The sequence below is a fragment of the Musa acuminata genome, chromosome BXJ1-8 (genome assembly GCF_036884655.1).
Source record: "Musa acuminata AAA Group cultivar baxijiao chromosome BXJ1-8, Cavendish_Baxijiao_AAA, whole genome shotgun sequence".
Taxonomy (NCBI): domain Eukaryota; kingdom Viridiplantae; phylum Streptophyta; class Magnoliopsida; order Zingiberales; family Musaceae; genus Musa; species Musa acuminata.
The window spans coordinates 34,808,836-34,835,230 of record NC_088334.1 but is presented as its reverse complement, the minus strand read 5'-3'; the positions used below and the strand labels follow the sequence as shown (position 1 = coordinate 34,835,230).

At 37.9% G+C, this 26,395-nt stretch overlaps 1 protein-coding gene across 1 annotated transcript; it reads left to right on the top strand.

The window, feature by feature from the left end:
* Positions 1-7,032: 7,032 nt before the first annotated feature.
* LOC135587740 (uncharacterized) lies at positions 7,033-12,491 on the top strand. The gene is made up of 6 exons (XM_065079470.1): positions 7,033-7,275; positions 10,639-10,706; positions 10,805-11,073; positions 11,687-11,761; positions 11,869-11,931; positions 12,326-12,491. Exons 1-6 carry the CDS (start codon positions 7,169-7,171, stop codon positions 12,368-12,370), a joined length of 627 nt encoding a protein of 208 aa, XP_064935542.1. The 5' UTR covers positions 7,033-7,168; the 3' UTR covers positions 12,371-12,491.
* Positions 12,492-26,395: the final 13,904 nt, after the last annotated feature.

The following is a 26,395-nucleotide window of genomic DNA, read 5'->3' as shown; positions in this document are numbered from 1 at the left end:
ACTTTACCTCACTGCCACCAGACCAGACATCATGTTCAGTGTAGGACTTTGTGCTAGATTTCAATCAAACCCTAAGATATCTCATCTCAAAGCAGTTAAAAGAATACTTAGATATCTTAATGGAACCACAAATCTAGGATTATGGTACCCAAAATCAAAAAATTTTGAGTTAACAGCTTATGCTGATGCGGACTTCGCTGGCTGTAGACTAGATAGAAAAAGCACATCAGGATCATGTCAATTTTTAGGACATGCCCTTGTTTCCTGGTCATCTAAGAAACAAAGCTCGGTTGCTCTATCAACAACCGAAGTTGAATATATTGCAGCAAGTGCATACTGTGCACAAGTTGTATGGATGAAAAACACTTTAGAAGATTATAAAGTTAATCTTAAAGATATTCCCATTAAATGTGATAACACGAGTGCAATATGCTTAACTAAGAATCCTATACAACACTCAAGAACAAAACATATTAATATTAGACATCACTTTATACGAGATCATGTCACTAATCATGACGTAACCATAGAGTTCATTGATACTAAACATCAACTAGCTGACATTTTTACAAAACCTCTAAGTGAAGAACAATTTGATTTCATTCGAAGAGAATTAGGAATGTTGATGTGTCCGAATAGATAAATTTGTTAAAATTATTTTTTGGACTATATTGAATGATCAAATCACTTGATTGCCATGTTTCTATGATTATATATGAAAATCTGCAACAAAATCTTGCCCGAATGCATCTTCTTTATTCGAATGCTATAAAACAGATTTTCTCGTACACCTTCATGAGAAATAAGTTTCTGAAATAGATTTGATGAAGTGATTCATGTGTATGTATTCCATCCTGCAAAATCTTTACATAGACAATGGATTATAACAAAAAGGGGAAGAAGTATTTAAAGCAATCTATGTAAAATTCCTCTATAAGCTTGCTATTATTATCTTCCTGGCATCATAATTACTATGATTTTTGTTGATGACAAAGGGGGAGATATATGAATTGATAAACACTGCCATGATTAGAAATACTATGAGTGATGCTATAAACACACTGCTATGATTATGTCATCCTTGCATCACCAAGAGATATATGAACATGTGCTAAAGTTTGCATTATGTTTGCATTATGCCCTGAGTTGATATCTTATCATGTGAAGAAAATGCAAAACTTGCTAGAATATTTCAAATGTGTGCATCATGTAATAGTGCTTCACAACTTTAAATGATAATGTTCAAACTACATGATGAATAGTTACAAACACAATCATACAAACTTGATGATGTATGTCAAACCTTGACATCATCTTTGAAGAGATACATCATGATGAGTATCACGATGGGAGTATTGATAAGTTTAACTGATCTAGCTTATCAATACGTCACTTGAATTCTTAGGTCTTAAATTCAAGGTTGACTTATCTCAACTATGGCATATAGACAGGGGGAGTTAAGGATAACTCCATTATCAATTGATTGTCATCATCAAAAAGGGGGAGATTGTTGAATCTCGGATTTTGATGATGAAGTCAATTGTCATTTGTTGTCTAATCTATGTGTTGAGATAAGTGTGCAGAATTAACTATGATGAAAGTTAGACAAGCAGCAGGAGTTGCGCTGGAGTCAAGTTCATGATCACGTTGGGAGTTCGAGAGTTCGACGGAAGTTCGGACGGTCGTCGGAGGTTCTGCGAGAACAGATCCGAGAAGTCCAGAAGCTTGCCAAGCGAAGCTCGTCGGAACTCGCCAAGTGGATCGTCGCAAAGTCCAGGAGTTTGCCGGAAGTCCGCAGGAGCATCACCGAGGGTTCATCGGATGATCGACGGAAGTTCGCCGGAAACTCGCCGAAAGAAGCGATTGACGCACCGAAGCAAAGCTGCAGAAATTGTCATAGATCTAATCGTAGTTAGCACATTGATTAAGTTGGAAAATGGGAGGTGATCCCATTAGCTTAATCTTGGGGCAATTGGGCCCCTGAAAGACTGAAATTGGGCCGAATGGAGCTAACCATTCGGACCCTGATTGCACCAGGAGGTGCAACCGCCTAGGCCAGGAGGTGGCACCGCCTGGGCTAAGCCTCCCAGCGAGACTGGGTGGTGCAACCTCCCCAGCCAGGAGGTGGCACCGCCTGAGCTCAGTCTTCGAGCTAGACTGGGCGGTGCAACCTCCCTGACAGAGAGGTGGCACCGCCTGAGCTCAGTCTTCGAGCAAGATTGGGCGGTGCAACCTCCCTGACAGAGAGGTGGCACCGCTTGAGCTCGGTCTTCGAGCTCTGGCAGAGAGGTGCAACCGCCTCAGTCAAGAGGTGGCACCGCCTGGGCTCAGTCTTCGAGCTCTGCCAGGCAGTGCAACCTCTCTAGTCAGGAGGTGCAACCGCCTGATCCCGGAATTCCGGGATTTGATCGTTTTGAGCTCCAAATTTGAATTGGGTTGGGGCCTATAAATACCCCACCCATTCAGCACTGAAAAGATACAGACCTACACCGAATTCTTGATCTTTTCTGTGATTCTAAGAGCTCAAATTTGTGTAAAGTCCTAAAGTTCTCCTCTTTCTGTTCTTCAAGTCTTGAGTTGTAAATAGAGGAGAGAAAGGTCCTGTAAGGGTTGTCTCCTGAGCCCATCAAAAGGAGTGAATCTGTAAAAGGGCAGTTGGCCTTCGCCTATTGAAGAAAGGCCTCTAGTTGACGTCGGTGACCTCGTCGGTGGAGGAAGCCAAAAGTGGAGTAGGTCAAGACTGACCGAACCACTCTAAATATCTGGTTTGCGTTTATTTTGAGCACTTATCATTACTGCAAACCTCCTACATAGCTACTGCTCTCTGCGCCTTTACGAACAAATTTCTAAGTGCTGATCTTTTCGAATCTGCATTCAGACGTAAATCGGTGTTTTCATACGTTACAGTTTACGTTTACGTTCTGATTCTGCAAAACTGTCTTCTGCGCTTTTACGAACGAAGTTTCTAAGTTCAGATCCCTGTAAAACTGTGTTTTAGACGTAAACTACTTTTAAACGTAAAACTACGTTTAGACGTAAAACTGCGTTTAGATGCAAACTGCGTTTAGACGTAAAACTACGTTTAGACGTAAAACTACGTTTAGACGTAAAACTGCGTTTAGACGCAAACTGCGTTTAGACGTAAAACTACGTTTAGACGTAAAACTGTGTTTAGACGTAAAACTACGTTTAGACGCAAACTGCACTACGCTTAGACGCAATCTGATTTTAGACGCAAACTGCGCTTAGACACAAACTGTGTTTAGACATAAATTGCACTTAATCATAAGTATTCTTAGAATCGGCTTTTGCATCAATATAGTTTTTATCAAACAAACACAGCTTTCGTTTTTAATCGCTGAAAGATTTCCGCTGCACTAATTCACCCCCCCCCCCTCTTAGTGCTCTCGATCCTAACACATTAATCTCTCCTTTGTGTAGCTTAGCTTCCATGACATAAAAGGAGTTAATCTTCTTTCCTTTTGCCACAATTAGAGAACCTTTAGTGAGTTTCCATTTGCTTTCACCAAAATAATGTGCAAAGCCTTCATCATCAAGTTTGCTTGTAGATATCAAGTTAAGACGAATATCTGGGACATGCCTTACATCTTTGAGTATCAATTTGCTCCCAATACTGGTCTCCAAGAAAATATCTTCAATACCCACAATCTTAGATGTACCACTATTTCCCATTCTGACATTACCAAATTCACCAAAGTGTAAGATCTAAAGAAATCACCATGAGAAGTGACATGAAATGAAGCACCAGAGTCAATTACCCAATTATTGTCCTGAGCTACAAGACTAACACAACTTTCATCACAAACAATAGTGATATTACCTTCAGCAGCAACTGTATTGGTCTCTTTCTCATTTTTCTTCATTTCATTCTGTTCTCGCTTCCAAAACCTACACTCTTTCTTCATGTGACCTGGCTTGTTACAGTGAAAACATTTGATATCTCTTCTAGACTTGAATCTTCCTCTATAACCATGTGGATTTTTGCTATGACTTCTTCCACGTCTTTCTTGTTTTTCAGTAACAAATGCACCAAAAGAAGATTCACCATGTTTTTTCCTTCTAGCATCTTTATTTAGCAAACTTTCTTTAACCATATCTATGGTTAGAGTCCCCTCTGGCATGGAGTTACAAATAGTCACCACATACGTTTCCCAACTTTCTGGTAAAGAGCTGAGAAGTAATAATCCATGCATATCATCATATATATTCATTTTCATAGCAACCAACTTGTTTGCAAGACTTTGAAATAGGCTTATGTGCTTAACAATATTACCACCATCTTTATACTTCAAATTTACAAGCCTTCTGAGGAGAGAAATTCTATTTCCCACTGTCTTTTTCGTAAAGATGTTTTCTAACCTTTGCCAAACAATATCAGCTCTAGTTTCATCAGAAATATGCTCATGCAAGTTTATATCCATCCATCTTCTAATATAGGCAATGACTTTTCTATGTTGAACTTCCCATTCTTCATCGTCCATAGTAGAAGTTTTATCTTTAACATTGATAGGCTTATACATATCTTTGCAATAGAGCAAATCTTCCATCAGATGCCTCCAAGTGGAATAATTTGATGAGTTCAATTTAATCATACCATCTGACTGCTCCATTTCAATCACACAAGAAAAACTAGCACCAAACATCCTACTGCTCTGATACCACTTGTTGGGAAAAACCTATTAAAGCGGAATATTCTTTTCCCTCTTTGTGTATCAAAATGGGTTCCTCATCAAAATACTAACTTGATATCCAAATGTAAATATCAACCAGCACAGCATAAACAATAGAGCAAATAATCAATCACACAGTGAGACCAAATCTTTTTAATGTGGAAAACCCAATGTGGGAAAAACCACGGGACCGTAGTCCACCTCAAACTTCCACTATCAATAATAATGATAACAGGTTTACAATAGGTCTTCTCTAGAATAACTAGAGGATCAGAATAACATCAAGAACATAGATCTTGGCTCAAGAATAGCCTATCTTCATCACATAGGGTGGATCTCCTCGTAAGAGAATTCTAGGTCTCACAAAGTGGATATAGCAGGAAAGTACTTTAGAGAGAGTAAACTGCATATCAACACCATTAGGATTGTAGAGTTTGCTGCAAGGATTTTTCATATAAAATTTGGGTCGAAACTGACAACGTTTGGCCACAGATCGTCAAGCAGAAAACTCAGAAACCTAATCTTTCTCTCTCCTCTACACGTCGCTGGACGTTGCACGCCACCATCTGATCTATTTTCCTCGCCTTCTCTCTCCTCTTTTTTAATTTTTTTCATTTGGGTTCAAACGACCTAATTTATCCAAGCCCACGTATGGGCTGAACCCAACAATTATGGAATCCAATTAATTAGTTCTCTTCGCTAAGAGATAAACCCGATCGGAACACCTTCACTTTTAGCTCAAAGATCTTATCATAAAATCAAGACAAAGGTCACTTACTAGTTTGGGGAAATCCCCATTATATTTAATGATAGAATTGCCTATCATATATTTAGACTATAAATGACACTAATTTCCTAAAAGTGAGCATCTAAATTACGTTAGAAAGGAATCCATCAAAAATCATATTTTTTCTTAATTATTTATAATATAAATTCATTTATCTAACCCTTTCATGATCCATAATGTTAGACCAAACTAGGTATATAATAAACTAGGCGATCCAAGGTCTATTTATCCGATAGTATTACACCAAACTAAGATAGATAGATATATCCATCTCATACAAATATATATATTCTTGCGAGTTTTTTTAATTTCATTATGACTATTATAATTACGATAAGACATCAACTCATATATTATTATTATTTTTATACAATAGAAGATGGCATGCCTAAAATTTAGGGCATTTATCTTTTAAAAAACCTCTATTTTTTATTTGTTAATATAAAACATATTATTTTGTACTTTTTATTGAATAAAAACCTCTTTTTTTATTTGTTAATCCAATTAAATTGCTTGTTGATTTAAGGTGCAAGGCATCAAAAAGCAAATCGAACATTTTGTAGGGCTTTGTCAGAATAAAAAAAATATAAAAAATTTTCCTTCATAATTATCTTAATATTTATCAAACCCATTTCTCTAGATAAATGAAGTAGCTAAGGTTAATTAGTAGAAACTTTATCAAATTATTGTAATGTCTTAGCATCAAAGACTCATTTTCACCGTTTCTCCTTTTTGTAATAAAGAAAATCTCTTAACTATTAATACGAAAATGATGACTTGATTGACACCTTATCATTGTAGATGATACACGTATTTAACTGACGAGCGAACAATAACCCGATATTATATGAATAATATGACTTATATGATAACACATGAATGATATATATTTGACACATAATCAACACCTCAGTGTCATGTTAACAATACATGATGATCAAGTCAAATCATCATTATCATACCCCATCCCGTATTTAGTATGTCACGACACCATGATAGTTATTAATTCTAAGAGCAAGACATAATTGTCTGATTATCGAGTATGTCACGACACCATGATAGTTATTAAGTCTAAGAGCAATACATAATTGTCTGATTATCTCGATAGTAACGTTCTTTAAAGTCCACTATAAAAGAATTTTTTCAAAACTTTCTTTTGTCTGAAATGTCTTGATCTAGTTTTTGTTTTCAAGATTGATGTCTTCCGAATTGAAACCGAAATTGAACTCAGAGTGGCTTAGAAAAGGACTTTAGTTGATTTCGAATTAACAACCATGTAGCACAATTTACCCTACCCAAAATTAATCTTCATCCTACTGAAATCTGACTAATTTTTTTTTTAATTATATAAAAAAGAAAAAAAGAAAAAAGAAAACTATTTGAGTGAGTAGATTGGAATAAATATTTTTGGTTAAAAGATATGTTGACGTACCCGAACAGAATTATCAATTATAAGAAGATGTATTCACATCTATTATTGGGAAAACGTGCATAATACATGTATGCGCTGCTGTCCGGTTCAGGTCTTTAACGAACCCACAGAGATGTCTTCTACATTCGTATGACCCTTCTGTTCCCATAGATCTCTCGCAGACTTCCCAGCAAACCCTATAGTTCTCCGGTTCCACGCCTGCCTCGATTCTTGTAGGATTTCTTTTGGCTCCTCTCTCATCCGCGGCCGAGAACGGAGATGTACGCGGATCAGATATCGGCGGGACGCAAGCGATCCATTAAAGAGCGCCTGCACGGGGATCTCGGGGGCGATGTCGGCCGCTCTAGTGTCGTAGCGGCCAAAAGGTGCGATCTTCTTAATCGTTCATTCGAGCTACTAAGCTTTCTTCTTTGTCTTTTCATTTGGGTTTGCTGTTCGTTGATTTCCACTTTCGCTTGCGGCAAGTAGGATGTTTTGATGCTTAGGTTTAATTTTTTGTGGGGTAAAATGGGCAAATACGTGGGCTCAGAACGAACCTACGGTGGTTCTCTTCTAGGGCAAGATTTTCTTGGTCTCGATTGGTTCCTACTACCTTAAAGATGCAGGCAGTGGAAAAGATATGCTAACCTGACTTGCCTTTTATTGGACTTTGTTGCCACCTGACGCTTCTCTGCGGCACGAATTACTCGTTATTTCTATCGCCTGAAATCTGCTTTAGTATGCTATGTTCCACCTTTTTTTCTGTGACAGAAGGCGTTCTTGTGTGTTTAGCATCCAGCTTAGATGAGGGATGTTTGGTGCAGGACATCAACTTTTGTAATTAAGCTGCTAAAAGCATCTTCAATTTTCTAAGGAATGTTGTGTTCTTGTGAGAGTAAGTTTGGTACAATGATACAACTAAAGATATGATATGCTGATGCACTGTGAAAAGGCAAGTGGTAGAACAAGACTTAAGCTACGGCCACTTATTAAGTAGTTCTTCATAGGAATAAATGTAAACTAAGGCCACTTATTAACTAGTCCTTTATATGAATAAATGTTGTTAATCCTGACATGTGAAACCTTTTTAATACTCTCCTTTTAGATACTACTCAAAGAGGAGATATGTACTTCACATTTGGGATTCATCAATGATCTGTTGGAATTATTACCTTACAGTAAATTACTCATTTTCTTCTTTTAACCGGTGGATAAGTGACTGGAAAATTAGGGTTTAAGGTGAGATTGGGATTGTTTTATTTATTTATTTTTTTGGGGAGACAGATAATAAGATTCAGTTAGGCATGTAGTGATTTATGGGACGAGTTGATACATATCTCCTTTTCTTTGTCCATTTTCTTGCTGTCTGTGATGATCCTGGTACCCTTGACATATTGGAATTCATAAGAAGGTATTGGATTGCTGCAGCATATCCAGTGGGATTTCACCATTGTTAAAGTTGCATATATGAGTTAAGAGTATCAGTTGTAGTCGGTCACAATAGGGCAATGGGTTGATAAGCTATCTAGTTCATCAAATGAATGGAAATTTAGGGCTAATGTTTTTGTTCTGTTGATCTGAAGAGAGTAAAAAGCTTTTTCTTATATTGTTACTGAAGAAAAACGAAACAGTTCTTTCCCATGTGAGGTCTTAACTTTACTCTTGCATGGTATACTTGGTGAATTTTTGCAGTTCATTTTCTGTTTGTCAATCAGATATCTGTTTTGCGTTAGTTTATGTAATATTCAAATTGACTTTGTATCCTGGTATCTATTGCTTTCAGTTGTGTAAACCATGGGACACTTAGATATTTAGTTAGGTTACATGGATTCATGATTGCTGGGCATACGTGGACTAATAAGGATCTCCATTTATTTGTGATAATTTTGCTTTGTTTTGCTTTTGTTTTGGTTGTTGATTGGTCCAGCTAAGACGTAGATAGGTTGCTCTTTCTTTATCTTTTATTTGGAGGGTAGGGAGAGCACATGATTATTGTGCTTCTTCATTTCTCAACTGCCACAGAAGGGGTTATAGCTTCAGGAGAAGGCACTGCAAGTTGCTGGACCACCATAAGTAAATCTTGTAGCCCTGTCGTTAATTTGTTTTCTATTTTATAGCAAGGCAATGCTTACTATGCAACAAAGAAAGAAAATAAAAACTTTATATATTAATTCAGAGAGGTTTGATTTCTATTTTTGTTGGATGAAAGCTATGTCATGGCTGTAACCATGCAGAGAGTCATGGTCACTCCAATTCTGAGAACTGAAAAACCGCATATCCTGGTAGGAGATCAGGAGGATTTATTTTTGGGAGTAGTTTAATAGATGACGGAAAAAAGTATTAGAGGGGTTGTGGTCATCAAACTGTTCTTTCTTTAGATTAGACTCAATTGATGCAATTTGTTTCTCTGAAAAATAAATTAATGCTTTTGTGGACTAAATTTTGCAATCTAGGCTTACATTTGTTCATTTCTTTTCACCTCTAGGCTAATTTTACCAACTTTCAGTTAAATATTTTTTTTTATTGTCAAATCATGCCTATGATAACAATTCAAATGTTAGGTAGATATTAACCATCTATCATATAAGGGACTTTAGTGTTGCTTGTATGGTTATTTTAAAATTCAGTCTTTGGCTGGACCAGCATTGGTTCAATACATTCTCATGTACCAAAACAGGATATGGCAGCGTACAAGTCGGCATGGATTAAAGAGAACTCCATAGGAGAGGAGGAGATGGTGGGAAGGAGGGTGAGGAGAGAGGAGAGGAGGAGGGCTATCGACAATCATAATCTGTTCTGTCAGCTGTTGACAGAACAACTGTTGACAGCTGTCCAGGTTAAAAGAGTGAAAAAACAGCTTTTAACGGAACCGGCTGAACTTGCCAAGTCCAGTTGGACCGATAAATACGGTTTTCCAAACCATAACCAAAGCTCAGGTTTGTGATCAGTTTTGTTGGGTTGATCAAGGTTGGGTATTAGGTATTGTTATATAAAATATGTCTAGTCAAAATTTTATGTAAATGGTACTAATGAAACTGTCTATTGCATTTAGCATAGGCTTCATGTTGGATAGTTTGTGTTAAATAGAGTTCAAGGTGGATTCTGGTTGGATTGGTGCAGTGAAGACTTGACCTATGTTGGTTTTGAGTCAAGATATCCTAAAAATAACCCAACCCTAGTTGAGCAGGTTCTGGTTGAGGCCAGCCTAATTTGCAGCCCTAACTGAATTCATTTTAATTCTGGAGAAGAAAACAATTTACCTATCCTTTCTATCCATGTGTAACTAGCCTGCAATTAAGTTTGTGTCGACACAGTTCTGGTCTTTGTACTTTGAAGACTTATGCTATTTGGTATTGTACCTTAAATGATAAGAAAAGTGAATTCCATGATAATATTAATTATGATTAGATAAACTAGACTACTTGTATATCTGCTGGTTGGCAAGAATATAATAAAGGAGCTTATTAGCTTAATGATAATTAGCAGGTGGGCCCTTCTTTTATAATGAAACAAAGTGCATTGAAGGTGTCAATGACAGTTCAACAAGCTTTACGATGCTATAAATTTTTGTAAATTCACATTATCTTTTGCTTATTTTTAGTTCTGCTTTTGTTGTTTTCCTTTTGATGTTCTTCATGATAATGCTTATAGGTTTATGGAGTTTCTATTATGATGTTATGGACATGGCTCTGTTTTATCTGTATTTGCTTTCAACCACCTGCATAAGTAGTTCTTGTGCTTTTTTTCAGGCAACGGCAAAGTGATGACAAATGGAAGCATGATCTTTATGAGGATGACAGGCGACCTGAAGCTTCCAGTACAAAGATCTATGACCTACCAAACTTGATCAGTAGTCCCTCATTTTTCTTTAAATTAACTTTTTAATGTCATTGATTGGATGTTTTACATTTGCAGAATCTGTTGATCCCACTGATCTTAGATGGAAGCTTCAAAAGAAAGGTTCTCAACAAGGTTACCAAAGTGGAAAGGCATCTGTAGTCCGAGATCTTCGTGACAAACTCTCTGGTACAATGCAGTCACAACCACCAAATATTGATACTTCAAAGGCTAAACGAGTATCAGAAATTTCTGGAACCATTAAGAAAAGTCTCCGACATGATCCACCTAAACAAGAAGCAAAGAAACCGACCAACTCAACTGTTGGAAATTCATCTAAGCGCAAGGTATACATTCTTTTTTTTTTGCTGTAACCACTCACAAGCTGCAGTGCAGGAGTAACTTCATGGTTTGTTACGTTTAATCTCTAATACTTAATAGGTTTTCAACAATGCACTTTTAAGTTTGTTTCAGAAACAACCGCCTTTCTTCATTGTCTTTTTAGAATAAGAATTTTCTTGATATTACAAGTGAAAATATGAGTACACTTTCCAATGTCAAATTAACTATGCACATGTACATATATGAATTTTTCTAGTAGCTTTTTCCATTCTGTAGAGCAGAATTAATGTCATTTTGTATGAATCATGCTGAGCTCAAAATAGGTGTCTTCTTATCTGTATGTTTAGAGATGCTTATATAGCAATACATATTTAGTGAATCATGCTGAGTTCATCTTTTGTAAAGTTACATTTGTTCAATAATATCTGATAGTGCTTTGTAAGCTGTAACTTCAGGCCTCTGATGACACACCTCCCCTTTCCTTTCTAATGGGCTTGATTTTGGGCTTCGATAAAACACAACACTTTTCTAATATTACTATTGCATTTTTTTGTTTTGATTTTCTATTATTGCCACCACCCTGGTTTTCTTGGTTATGACACTCGTATTTTTGCACAGTCTGAGTCGTTGGTAGATGGATTCCTACAGTCTTTGGGTCTAGAAAAATATTCAATTACATTCCAAGCAGAAGAGGTATGCTGTTTGGTACTCTTTTTTCATCATCTAATATTTTTTATTTTGATTGCGCTTGTATGTACATGCAAAGGTTTCGAGTAATATGCATTCTTGTTGAAATGTAGATTGACATGGCAGCTCTCAAGCATATGAATGATGAGGATCTCAGGGCTCTTGGAATTCCAATGGTATTCCCTTTTTTATTGAATTTTTCATAAATATTTATCATTTTTAATTATTCCATTGTTCTTTTTTTTGTTTATCATGTTAATCAGTCAAAAAAAGAAAAAAGAAAAAAGAAAGCAAAGTATGATCTTAAATGAGTTTAAGAAACCAGTGTGATGAGGTAGTGTTCGAAGTTCCCAGACAAAGATTAGTGTCATGAAATTTGCTTTGTGATTGATACAAGTGTCTATTGTTCCTTTTTTTAAATATTTTAAAATATATTAGTTTTTCTTGATTGCCCAAGGTTGGCTGCTGTTTCATGGCCCTTTGATTTCTTCATTATGATTTATTTGATAGGTTGAGACATAATTTTAGGTTTTCAGCTTTTCTTAATTTGATTTATTTGGGTGGTTCCAGGGTCCAAGAAAGAAGATATTGTTGGCCTTGGATTCCAAATTGTAGTGTGCCGGCCATCTTATAAGAGACTCTCATGAGTTAAATGTGCTGTTTTTGAGCCTCTTTTACACAATTGTATGTGGAAGGTTCTTCATATTGGAAATTCTAATGAACGAACTTTCAGTGATGCATTCCTTTGCGATAGGCCTTTGTTGTTGAGGTTTCTTCCAACTGGATGTTGATATTTCGTGAAGTGCTTGCAGCTATAATAGGAAGAATGGGACCTTCGATGCTGGAGATTAGTCATATGTAATTTCAACCCACCTGTCAAAATCCATTGTGGACTAGAAAATTTGCTATTAGTTCTAGACATGCTAGTGCTTGAGATGCATTAGTTGGTGTGATTGAGAAAGTCCCATAAGGCAGTGTAGTTGAGAGGCATTAGTTGGTGTGATTGAGAAAGTCCCATTACGCTAACTTGGATTTTGTTTGAACTGCAAACATGTTTTGGTATCAAATAATGGTTTGATGCATCTTCCATGATGCCCGGGGGGCCTCATCCAGTCCCAAGTGGCTAAAATAGATTATTTTTTGTTGTGTGAGTGAGAGACGTGGCGGACGAGCGAAGCACGGGTAACACCTTTCCTGAGAGTTTTATCTAGTTTTGTGTCATCCGAAGGTTTAAAGGTGTTGAGATGATTGATATTTTGTATTGTCATAAAGTTATTATTGTGCATTAAATATGAATGAAATTGATTGAATGTATAAAGTTACATGTAATTGATTATTTAGTTGTAACATTGGAAGTCATGATTCTGATCAAATAATTGATTCATTAATTAGATAAGTTCATCAAAAAGTTGATTCATTAATTAGATAAGTTCATGATCCAGACTTAGTTCATATTATTTTATAAAATAAGTTAAAACCTAATTACACATCTAACATACCGCATGGTCGGAATAATGTGGCTTTCATGATTCCTTCGTTCTTGCTATATTAATGCAATTGACATCATAAGCTTAATACGACTTAAAATGGTATTCAATAAAAATGGGTGTATATATGATCACTAGTAAGAGTGAGGCAATGAGTGAGGCATCTCCGTCCTTGGAGGGCTCCGCGTCTCCTCTTCCTCTTTTCTTCTGATAACTTTTCGATGACCTCGACAACCCTTGCTTTCAAGATTGTGCGATCTTCTACCTCCACTATCAACGTAGTGGAAGACTCTTATCCACTAGCAAGACAATGAGGACCCTAGGCCCCATTAGCTAGATGATCGTTACTTCAGCTCCCACCCAATGGTAAAGACCCCAACAATTGTTGTTCTTGTTAGCACAACGACAACATAAGCAACGCAAGTCTCGACCCCTCCTGGCAATAGCCTTAATTAAAACTCCCATCTCATGGGTAGGATTACTACGACAGACACAAGGTGCTAATACATAAAAACCAAATGTTGTACTGGAAGAAAAGATCCAATGTACTAATGTTGGACATGAACCACAACGAGGTGGACGAAGCACGACAAGCATGGAAGACGAGTCTTTACGACAAGTTTTTTTTGGGTAAAACTCCCACGCTTGAGTCCATCAAACTAGATCTTCCCAAGCTTTGGCAAGTCAAGAATCATCAATATCATCGATATGATTGACAATATTTTCTGATAGTAAATAAGATTTTTTCAATTATATGAGAAAATTGATCAGATTCTCACCTATGTAGGTGTCGTTCCTCGGAATTCCTATTGAGTTTATGAGACCCAATATCTCGTTCCAGATCGTAGCCATGATAAGTAAACCTCTAAAAATTGATGAAAATTTGGAAGGGTTTACTTACTGGTCAATCTGTCATCTCTCCTTACTCAAGGGCTATAGGTTAGGGCAAAGAAGGTCTAGTTTTTTCAAACTATTGTTGACGAAAATCTTTCTAACTTTTGTTTCTACTATGGTCTGATCGGTTATAAGGCAGAGAATTGCCTGGACATGTTGATGCTACTAGCATTAGCGTCTAAGACCAACAGTGGTCCGATAACAAGTCCTCAGGTAGAGGGACCGGAGGACTCTGAATTGTACAAACTGTGAATAAAGGTCCAAATGTGAGGCAAACCCAAAACAACAGGCTAAGGTACGGCTCGGTTCAACCCAAGGGTGAACCCACCCCTGAGGAACAGGAGGGACCTGGGACTAATCCCACTTCTGCTGTTGGATTGGAGGATACCGAACAAACCCGATCCAACAATGGTCGGATTGCTCGGGCCAAACCCTGCATCCGAGGGACACACAACATTTAATACTATGCAAGTCCCAGGCTCTTCCCAAGCTACGGTCGTTAGTCTAAAGCAAAACATCCACGTGACTCCTAGTGCTAGTTTAATTGCAGACCAAACTTCCCGTACCATCTCGCCCAAATCTTGACCCCACTGATAAGTGCAGGTGCGACTGATTTCGAGATGGCTCAAGCAGTAGATGATCCCACCATCCACATATGTCATGAAGATTCTATTGAAAAATCGAATAACATATACGTAGCGAAAAAATAAAATAAATAAAAATTTAGATTTTTTAAAAATATCTAATTGTCGTACAAAGATTGGTGCATGAGAAATTGTAAAACCGAGAAACTATACATATCACGAGAGATGTGTTATATAAGGAGATCGTATATCCTTAAAAAATCCTAGATATGTAGGAGAGGATGAAGGAGGTCAACTATCCTCCTCTCTAGCGGTGATCTATATGGTAGACAGGACGACGACACTCTTCAAATCACTATACGATCTTCCTCTCCATATGCACCATAAGATTGCACTGCGATCAAGAAGGGACCGACCCTTCTTGCTATCTACTTAACTCAAATTGGGACTGTTGATTGAGGAGGAGAAAAGGAGGAGAATAAAAGGAGCAGCTAAGAGAAGACTAACCTATGCCACCTTTTGGCCCCTCATATTTATAGAGGTTCTTGCTACTTAACCTTAAGTACCCAATTACCTAAGCATCTTGGATTAGTGGATCTCTATTCAATAACATTTACTTAGTCTTATTAGGTCTCACCCAAAAGATCCAATAATTCAGGGGCTTATTGGATATCCAATAAGATATGGGGTCCAACGGATATCTCATATCCAAGCCTCTACTCGTCGCAACACCTATCATATGTGTGTGACCATCTAGGCCCAAATATCGAGTTGGCCATGAGTTGTACATGTTAGAACTCCTTCTAACTCAATGAATTATTATCTCCATAATAATTCACCCGACTCATCGATTACGGATGTATGAGGCCACTACGCCATAATCCCCAAACGATATAGGAGAATCCAATCCATTAGATTTATTTGTCCTCAGTTACCATGTATCTATAGTCCCTCATTTATTTAATATCCCAGAGACCATATATCGAGCATGGTGTTATCTGGCCCATATGGAATCTACTTGAGTCTCGCTCTAATTAGTTTCTCCCAGAGAACTCTTTCTCTTTTAATCCGAACGACTCTAGCCAGAGATTTGTCTGAGTAAGAATACATAGAATATTCCTCTCATGATACCAAGAGCGGATGATATTCTATCGACACTTAATTGCCCTCATAAGGTTGACTACCACTCCCGATAATCTATTGTATTAGATTTGGATCTTCCAAACATATAAGTCCGATATCAAAGAGTGGAGTGCTCATATAGGACATACTTGGTGTATTAAATTTAAGGACCAAATATATAACTAGGGTGACAAAATTGTTGTTTGACAATAAGATATCATCAACCATCCAACATTCTGTGAGCGGATCAATCAGTGAACTCATTCTCTAATGAGTACTTGTATTGTATCCCTAGTGTCTCCATATGAGCAACTATGAGACTAGCCGCTTACATCACATGGATGGGTATATAATATACTAATCTATCTAGTTATTTTGATATCCCCCTCGAGTAATTTATGATCAAGATTATTCAGGGTTTATGTTTAAATGCGAATCAATTCATCATATTCCTATTTTATAAATCCATGAACATCACAATATATGTAACATGTAATATAAAGTACAAAAATTTCTAATAAATAATAAGAAAAAAGAGTATGTATTATGTCACATGTGCCATCACTCACATGATTGGCTTGCAGGACACTTATGACTAGCAATCTCCCACTTGACATAAAGCGATTCACCTATGTGCCCGATCCCTATCAGACCATTATGACACTCAAAGACAATATGAGACAATGACTTCGTTAGTGGATATATTGTTGGAAAATCTGAGGCCAACTCAATTATGGGCCAATTGGGCCAGAATTGGGACTATTTTGGGCCAAGAGAAAGGCCCATTTAGTGACCCAAAAGTTGGGTCAAGCGATGGCATCGTCGGTCCAAGTGGTGGCACCGCCAGAGGCTTAGTCTCTAAGACATAGTCTCCGAGATTGTGTCAGGCAGTAGTACTGCCAGACTGGGCGGTGGTACCACCTAGTGTTAGGCGGTGGTACCACCTAGTGTTAGGCGGTGGTACCACCTAGTGTTAGGTGGTGGTACCGCCTAGTGTCAGATGGTGGTACCGTTAGTCTAGGCGATGGTACTGCCCAAACACAATCTCCCAGACTATGTCTGATGGTGGTACCGTTAGATTAGGTGATGGTATTGCCCAATATAATGCTGTAGGCGGTGGTACCGCCTAACACAAGCAATGGTACCGCCTAACACAAGCAGTGGTACTGCCTAACACAAGCAGTGGTACCGCCAATACCCCAAAAATCGAGGATAAGACACTTTTAGGCTCCAAGTTTAAATCCATTTGGGGCCTATAAATACCCCTCTCATCCCTGCGCAGAAACATAAGAACTGATAATAAAAACAAGAGAAAATTCTATTGTAATCTTGTGAGAGTTCTCCTCCTCTAGTCTAAGTGTGATTTCTGTTTAGAGAGGAGTGAGTGGGGGTGTAAAGGTTCTCTCCTGAGCCTATCAAAAGGAGAATAGAGTTGTAAAGATAGTTGATCTTTGTCCATTGAAGGAAGACCGTTAGTGGATGCCGATGGCCTCGATAGAAGAGGAATCAAGAGTGGATATAGGTCACAATGATCGAACCACTATAAAACTCAGGTTTGCATTTACTTTAAGCTCTTTACTTTCATTGCAAATTGATTTATTTACTTATTCACTATTCTTCTGTATGCTTTTAATTAAACTCTTTTCAGATATCGATTTTAATCGTACGAAGATTTTTAAAACTGATGTGATTTTACGAAAGTACTAATTCACACCCCCCCGTCTTAGTGCCGACTCGATCCTAACACTAACTTTGATTAGAAAAGGTAAATCGATTAAAACAGGAGGAATTAGATGTTAGGTTGGAGTGAAATATGTCAAGAGATTGGATGTCGAGTCAGAGGATCGGTCGACATACTCGTAAAAGGACTTCATGCCATTAGTTTAGGCATCGAGCCGAAGGATTGGACATTATGCCAAGGAGATCAGAAGTTGCGGGAGTCAACATGTCAATTGGGCACTACGCCAAAGAAGAGGATGATGCGCCGAAGGATCGGACGAAGCACCGGATAAACTAATGACATGTCGAATAATATAGGATTCATGCTTGTAATCGTGTATCTAGATCATGTTAGTTTATGTCTAATTGAGTCGATTTTGGGATGAAACAATGCTAACCCATTTAGGGGCCAATTAGGCCTGAGTTGGGGCTATTTTGGGCTAAGTGGAAGGCCCATTCGGTCACCCATAAAAGGGCCAAGCAGTGGCACTGTCAGATTGGGCAGTGGTACTGCCCAAACACAGTCTCCTAGATTGTGTCAAGTGGTGGTACCTCCCAAACATAGTCTCTCAAACTGTGTTAGGCTATGTTACCACCTAGTGTCAATGTTTCAAGCGGTGGTACCACCAAACTAAGCAGTGGTACCGTCCAATGTCAGACCGACAAGCGGTGGTATCGCCCAGTGCTGGTGGTGGTACCGCTAATCCCCTGAAAACCCGGGAATTTGAATTTTGGCTCCAATTTATGAAGTCATTTGGGGTTTATAAATATCCCACAAATTCTTGCTTAGGCATAGCAAGAAAGTAGAATAAAACTCTATGCTTCTAAGGTTGTAAACTCTTTTAAAGTTCAGAGTCCCTCCTCTTAAAGCTTAGAGATAGTTAGTCCTAAGGGAGGTGTGTAGTGCGTGAGGGAATACTTGTAAAAGAGGGGTGTGAAGGTTCTCTCCTAAGCTTGTGAAAAGGAGAAAGAGCTCTAAGGGTAGTTGATCTTCGTCCATTAAAAGAAGATCGATAGTGAAAGTCGGTAGCCTCGAGTGAAGAGGAATCGGGAGTGACGTAAGTCATGATGGCCGAACCGCTATAAATCTAGTTTGTATTTTCTTTATGCTTTTTATTTACATTGAAAACTGATTTCTTACTCTCACTATGATTACGAGCATATTTTCAAGTTAACATCTTTCTGTTTCTGATATGAGCATTATTGAACAAAGTTTTTGAATCGTCGTAATTTTTACGAAAGCACTAATTCACCCTCCCCCCCTCCTCTCTTAGTGCTGAAACGGTCCTAACAATTTTTTATCTATTTAATCATCTTAAAAATATGGTTTTGAACTAGTGTCACCTTAGTCATCTTGGCACGAAAAAGACTCTTGGATATCTCATATCGCTCAGTCCTTCCATTTCTTTAAACAGTTTGCGGAGATGCAGGAGAATGAATCTGGCATTTATCTTTTCATGCTATCTTTGTAACTTGGGAGTCATGGAGCCCAATATTTAACACTAAGTGAGAGTGAAGTCATCTATGTACTTCATGTAGCGAGCAATCTCATCTTCCCTTGCCCCTTCCTCGGGCGTGGGCATCACTATGTCAAGGACGCATACGATTTTCTTCTCTCTGAGAACAATTCTTAGATTATGGAGCCAATGTGTAGTTTGGACTAGTGAGACGGTTGACATCAAGTATGTCACGTAAGAGATTTGAAAATGATATTTTCTAAAAATAAAGATGTAGTAAAATAAATAACATACAGATTTTGCATAAAAGTAAACAATCATGATATGGACTTCTATCTTAATCTACTCCCACTCTTTTCTTGCAAAATACATAACTCTCTCTAGTTGTGGATCGGAGACCCCCAACGAATCTCCAGTGGGGATCGAGATCCAATCGGTGTCTTAGTGTGACCTCAAGGGACTCGAACAATCACATTAAGCTCGAAAAGGTAGGCAACTCTTGTCGATCACAACTTCTTGTGATTCCCATCCTGTTTGGCCTCTAAACAATCATAGCCTCAAGGGACCAGACCAACCATGATGTTCAGTTAAATCATCATCATTATTACAAGATGAGTTTGATTCCATTATATGCCCTTGAGGGACTCGACCAAGCATACTACGTCCTCAGGTCACAGTGATATCTCTATGTCATAGGAAAGAACTCAAATCGTAATATAGGTGTGCCTTGAGGGACTCGACCAACTCAACCTATGCCGGGAATCGATTTCTCATTATAACGATGGAAGGCCACATGGGTCAATCTGATTGCCTCATGCTTGCTTACCGACTTAATATTATTGCGAGAGGGGTTTTTAACTTGGTCTCCTAATATGATGTGTCACACACACACACACAGATATATATATATATATATATATATATATATATATATATATATATATATATATATATATATATGTATGTATGTATGTATGTATGTATGTATGTATGTATGTATGTATGTATGTATGTATGTATGTATGTATGTATGTATGTATGTATGTAAACAATCACACATTACATGATAAATCATACCATATAATCATGGGCCATAACCTAATGTGATCAAGCTCGAGCTAGTGGGCCCAATCACTTATATCACGATCTATGTATGCATTGATGTAGGTCGAGTTGGTCGAGTCCCTTGAGGCTCACCTATATCACAATTTGATATCTTGCCTATGACATAGAGATGTCACCGATGACCTAAGGACGTTGTATGCTTAGTCGAGTCCCTCGAGAGTATATTATTGAATCAGATTCATCTTATAACGATGGTGATAACTTAACTGAACATCATGGCTAGCCGAGTCCCTCGAGGCTATGGTGGTTTAGAGGCCGAACATGATGAGAATCACAAAGAGTTACAATCGGCAAAAGCTGCCTACCTTCTTCGGGCTTAGCGTGATTGGTCGAGTCTCTCGAGGTTACGTTAAAACAACGATTGAATCTCGATCCCTACTAGAGATCTGTGGTGTCTCCGATTCACATATCGGAGGGAGTTATGTGTTTTGCAAGAAAATAGTGGGAGTTAATTAAGATAGAAGGCTTTATCTTGATTGTTTACTTTATACAAAATCTGTATGTTATTTATTTCTGCTATATATTTATTTTTTTAAAATATTATTTTTAAATCTTTTGCGTGACATACTTGATGTTAACAGTCTCACCGGTCCAAATTATATAGATTGGCTCTATAACTTGAGAATCATTCTCATGGTAGATAAAATCGCGTATGTCCTTGATATAGTGATGCCTACGCCCGAGGAAGAGGCAAGCGAGGATGAGATTACTTGTTACGTGAAGTACATAGATGACTCTACTCTTGCTCAATGTTACATATTGGGTTTCATGACTCCCGAGTTACAAAGACAATATAAAAAGATGGATGTCAAATCCATTCTCCTACATGTTCATAAATTGTTTGAGGAACATGAAAGGACTCAGCGATATGAGATATCCAAGAGTCTCTTCCGCACCATGATGACTAAGGGGACACCGATTCAGAACCATGTCTTTAAGATGATTAAGTGGATAGAAAAACTCATAGGTCTAGGAATGGTCCTAGAGGATAACCTGTGTGTAGATCTTGTGCTTTAGTCCCTACTAGATTCTTTTTCTTAGTTCATCATAAATTTTAATATGAACAAGCTTGAGGTGACTCTTCTTGAGCTCCTCAATATTTTGAGGGAGGCTGAGAGCACCAATAAGAAAGAGAAGCCAATTCTCTATGCTGATGAGACTAGAAAGAAAAGGAAGGTAGAAAAATCCCTTAAGAAGGGCAAGGGGAAAGGTAGACCGGGTAAAGCAAAGGTTGCTAAGAAGGACCCGTTAAAGCACAAAGGCTAATGCTTCCATTATGACAAATATGGGCATTAGAAAAGGAACTGTATGGAGTACCTTGTAGAGAAGACAAAACATAAGTTTGGAAAAGCTTTAAGTACATTCATGATCAGTCTCAATTTGTTATATTCTTATGATAACACATGGGTATTAGATACCGACATTGCTTATCACATTTATAATTCATTATAGATTCTAGTAAGACCTAGGAGATAAACCTCAAGATGGGCAATGGAGCAAAAGTTGTTTATGCTAGACACTGCTCCACATATCATGAATATAAGTGTATCCAATAGGAAACAAGATGAGATGAATAATGCATATCTGTAGCATTGTAGGCTAGGTCCATGAGGGAAGGATTTAAAAGTTGCTAAAGTATGGATACTTAGATCTATTCTACTATGAGTCATATGCAAGTTGTGAGCTTTGCCTTCGTAGAAAGTTGATCAACTCTCTCCAGTTAGTGAAACTGGAGAGAGAGCCACTGAGTTGTTGGAACTTATACATAGTAATGTATGTGGTCCCATGTCAACTCAGGCCATAGGTGGTTATTCCTACTTCATTACTTTCATTGACGATTTCTCTAGGTATGGATATATATACTTGATGAAATACAAGTCCAAGGCCTTCGAGAAATTCAGGGAATATAATAATGAGGTAGAGAACTAGATTGAAAAGAGTATCAAGACTCTTCGATCAGATCGAGTAGATGAGTACTTAAGTATAGAGTTCACCCAAATCATGAGATTTTATCTTAATGGACACTTCCTTATACACCTCAACTCAATGGTGTATCTGAAAGAAGGAATTGCACATTGTTAGACATGGTATGGTCTATGATGAGTTTGATCGACCTACCTATCTCATTATGGGGATACGTTATAAAGTACGCAGCTTACCTTCTGAACAGAGTTCTAACTAAGTCGGTAGTGTCTACACCATATAAGATATAGAAAAGGAAGAAGCTCGATCTTAGGGTTATTAAGATTTGGGGCTACCTTGCTCATGTTAAGAGATACAACTTTGACAAGTTGGAATCCAGGACAAAGTGATGCAAGTTTGTGGGATATCCTAAGGAAACTTATGGGTATTATTTCTATCACCCTGGGAATCAATTTCTCCTTATAACGATGGAAGGCCACGTGGGTTAATCTAATTATCTCACATTTATCGACTTAATATTATTAAGAGGGAGGATTTTGATTCGATCTCCTATAACGTGTTATACATATACATATTTAATATATATCTACATCGCATGTAAATATATATACATATCTAGTAGATGTATAAGCAATCACACATTACATGAGCAATCACACTGGATGATCATGTACCATAGCCTATTGTGATCAAGCTTGAGCTAGTGGGCCCAATCACTCACATCACGATTTATGTGTATATCAGTGCATCTCTATGCCCTATGATCGTCCATCTCATCCTCGTTAGTTTCGTCGGTATCTTGGCGCATCTCCATATGTCGTGATCATCCATCTCGGCCTCGTGGGTCTCGCTATCACCTCTATGCTCCTATTGCGCTTTTTTGAGTAGTTACAACATAATCATAGGTACACAGGCCTGACAATAAATGAGAAAAAAATAGAGGTTCGTAGGCTTCAATAATAATTATAATAATGAACACATCACATAGTCCATGATCATCCATCCACATCATACATCACATATACATATCATTATATAGGACTACTAGATAAACAATAATAGTTAATTAAATATTTTAATTAACTAATATTTTTTTGAAATTCAAGATATGTAAGGAATTTTTTTGATTTGTGAAGTGTATTTATGTAATTTGGATAGAAAGGACAAACCTCAAAATTTCTAAAATTGAGAAGGATAAAATTATCTTTTCATCCAAAAAACCCTAAACCTTTCTCTTGCTATGTTGTGGCTGCCTATGCGGGCGCATGTTGTCCCTACCCATAAGTGGTTCGCTTGCATGTCACGGACAAAACTGTAAATGAGGTATTTGATGTAATGCTAATGTATGTCCGTATCTTTCGGTTTTGTTTATGTTTTGCACAGCATATAAAGGGCTGGCAGTAGGCTCAGCAGCTCCATTTTCTTTGGTTTTGGTGGTCGTCCTAAGCTTCCAAACAATGGTTGTGTCATGTGGGCACTTGTGGGGATTTCGATATGTAGTGGACCATTTTGGACCTCTTGTTGTGCGATTGTTCAAAGCTTGTGAAGTCTGTTTATAATTTACATTGGTTATAAAGTATTTACTGAAATTATTGCTTACGGATTTCGAGTGAGATGCTTTCTTTAACCCGTTTTCTCTTTTATAGGTCCTAAGGGACCATATAAGATTTCGGAGAGGTTGAACTTTATGGACGGATATGCAAGGGTGCCGCACAACTTAAGCAAAACTAGTTAAGTTCGTGATATATGGTATTAGAGTAAGACAAGCACACATAGAAATACTTGGCATACAAACGTGGGAGACCTAGTGATGCTGCGTTGAGGGTAGCTAGCATATGCAACCATTTGGGGGAAACAAGCATGGAGATGTAGGGAAAAGGAGTCGCTTAGTTGAGCGGGTATCCGAGATTGGTATTTAGAGGAATGACTAACCCTTTACGCAAAATGCACTACGAGGATAAGCAAACTGGGAAGAATATGTAGCGCATAAAAGTTGGGATGGCTGAGTTTGAGCTACAGCTTGACGTTGGCAACCATACTTGATGGTGCTTAAGGCAAGCGAGGCGCTTGGTAAAGGATGAGACCATGCAACGTAGAATGAGTTGTTTAGTGATCGAAAGAGTTATGTAAAGCTCATAGAGGTGAGGGGAATTGCTAACTCAAAGAATTCAGTACTCATGCAAGGGCTTGTATGCGGACGATGGAATGTTCGTGGCCATCCCACGGTGACCGAAACTCGACACCATGGAGTATTAAAACTTTCTCTTTGGCATAAGAAGGATACATTCGTAGGAGGCTAAAGTGTGTAGTGAGTTCAGTATGTTACTAGGTCTTGAGGGGTGTAGCAGGGGCTATATTGGTGAGGAGTCTCAATCTAACAAGTGCATTTGCGGGGGCAGAACAGTACACAATTTATTCAGCAAGATGGAGTAGTCCATGGGGATGGTGGTCTCCGAAACTTCTAAAGGGAAGGATGCAAAAAGAGAAGTTGCTCTAATGGGACAAATACCTTGGAGGGATAAGTCCCGGTTCTCCAGAGGGAGAATAATGTGCAACGGACTGCACATGTTGAGGGTGAGTACCTCAAGACAATAACTGCACAAAGCTCAATGAAGCGAGCGAGTGGCGAGGAGTATCACATAATCTCACATGAGGTAATACATTGGTGGATGTATTGTGAGATCAAGTGGGGAGCAATCCAATGCAACACAAAATGAAGGCACACTTGGAGTCGATATAGAGATCGGACTCAACGGAGTGCTAACCCATGAAATGGTGGGCGCGAGGGCCACCATCAACTCAATATAAATCGAGGAGTAGAGTAACTTGGGTATAACTTAGTGAAGTACCCAAGCCACATGAACGGAGTTGGAAAATAAGATGAAACATGGAGCGGAGGAACAAAGTTGAGGCATGAAGCTTTCCTTGGACAGATGTTAAGGACATGAACTTTTGTAGAGGCAAGAGCGGGATCATGTGTCACGCCACTCAAATATCCATGATATTAAAGTTTTCATCACAAATCCAATCCAGGATCCAAACACACATTTGAGGACACTGAAAAACATTATATCAAATTCACATCTATAAAACCTGTGCAATTTATAATCATATATCACATCACTCGATAATTCACATTTATGGCAACCAAAGCCAACTTGACAAATATGAACAACATTTATAAATCCACAAGCTAAATAAATTATACAATCAGAACTCCAACTATTCACCACAAGTTCATATCATCATACATTAAACTTAACATTCCAGAATCTTAAACATGAGAGGTCCTTTAAACTTATACAAAATCCACAAGTTTAGATTCATCGTCAACATTTCATTAGATGCAGCGTGTGCTTATACAACAAAAATATATATACTAATAAAGATCTGCCCAAAATCTTTTAGCTTTCCACCGCCTCAGCCCAATCTTAACATTTAAGCAAGCAACAAGCTATCCTGAAAACTTTATACAACAAAGGGGTGAGCATATAGAGCTCAGCAAGTGACTAACATATCCATTGTCAAAAGAGGGCAATTTCCAAAGAGATAAAGTTTCAAAATACAAGGCATAGAATATAAGAATTCATAGACGTAATATCATTAGGTGAAGAATCACAATTGTCATTTCAATCATACATATTTGGTTCCTAACAGATGGGGCATAGAGTAATTGGAGCATATCAATAGCGTACGAGATGTTCCGGAGCATATCAATGGCAAATAGGACATTTTAGAACATATCAGGTCATAGCATATGGAACACAGAGTTGCTTCAACAACGAATGAAATGTTTCGGAGCATATCAATGGCAAATAGGACATTTCAGAACATATCAGGTCATAGCAAATGAAACACAGAGTAATTGAAGCATATCAATAACGTATGAAATGTTCCGGAGTATATCAATGACATAAGGAACATTTCGAAGCGTAACAATAACAGATGAAACAGATAGAATGTGAAGTGGGATTCCAAACATAATATGGTCTATCCATTTCTGAATGACCACCAAACATAATCTAGAGCATCGCAGGCTCTAAGCACATACCCTTTATCATTTCTGGCAAAGGTCCAAATAATCCCACAAACACTAGAGTACAAAAGGGTATTGTGAACAATAATTTGAGACAGTAGCAGATGAAGCATTTCGGAGCATATCAATGGCGTATGAAATGTTCTGGAGTATATCAACGACATATGGAACATTTCGAAGCATATCAACGATGAATGAAATATTTCGGAGCATATAAATAACAAATGAAATGTTTCGGAGCTTATCAGTGGCGTATGAAATGTTCCGAAGCATATCAACGGCGTATGGAACAT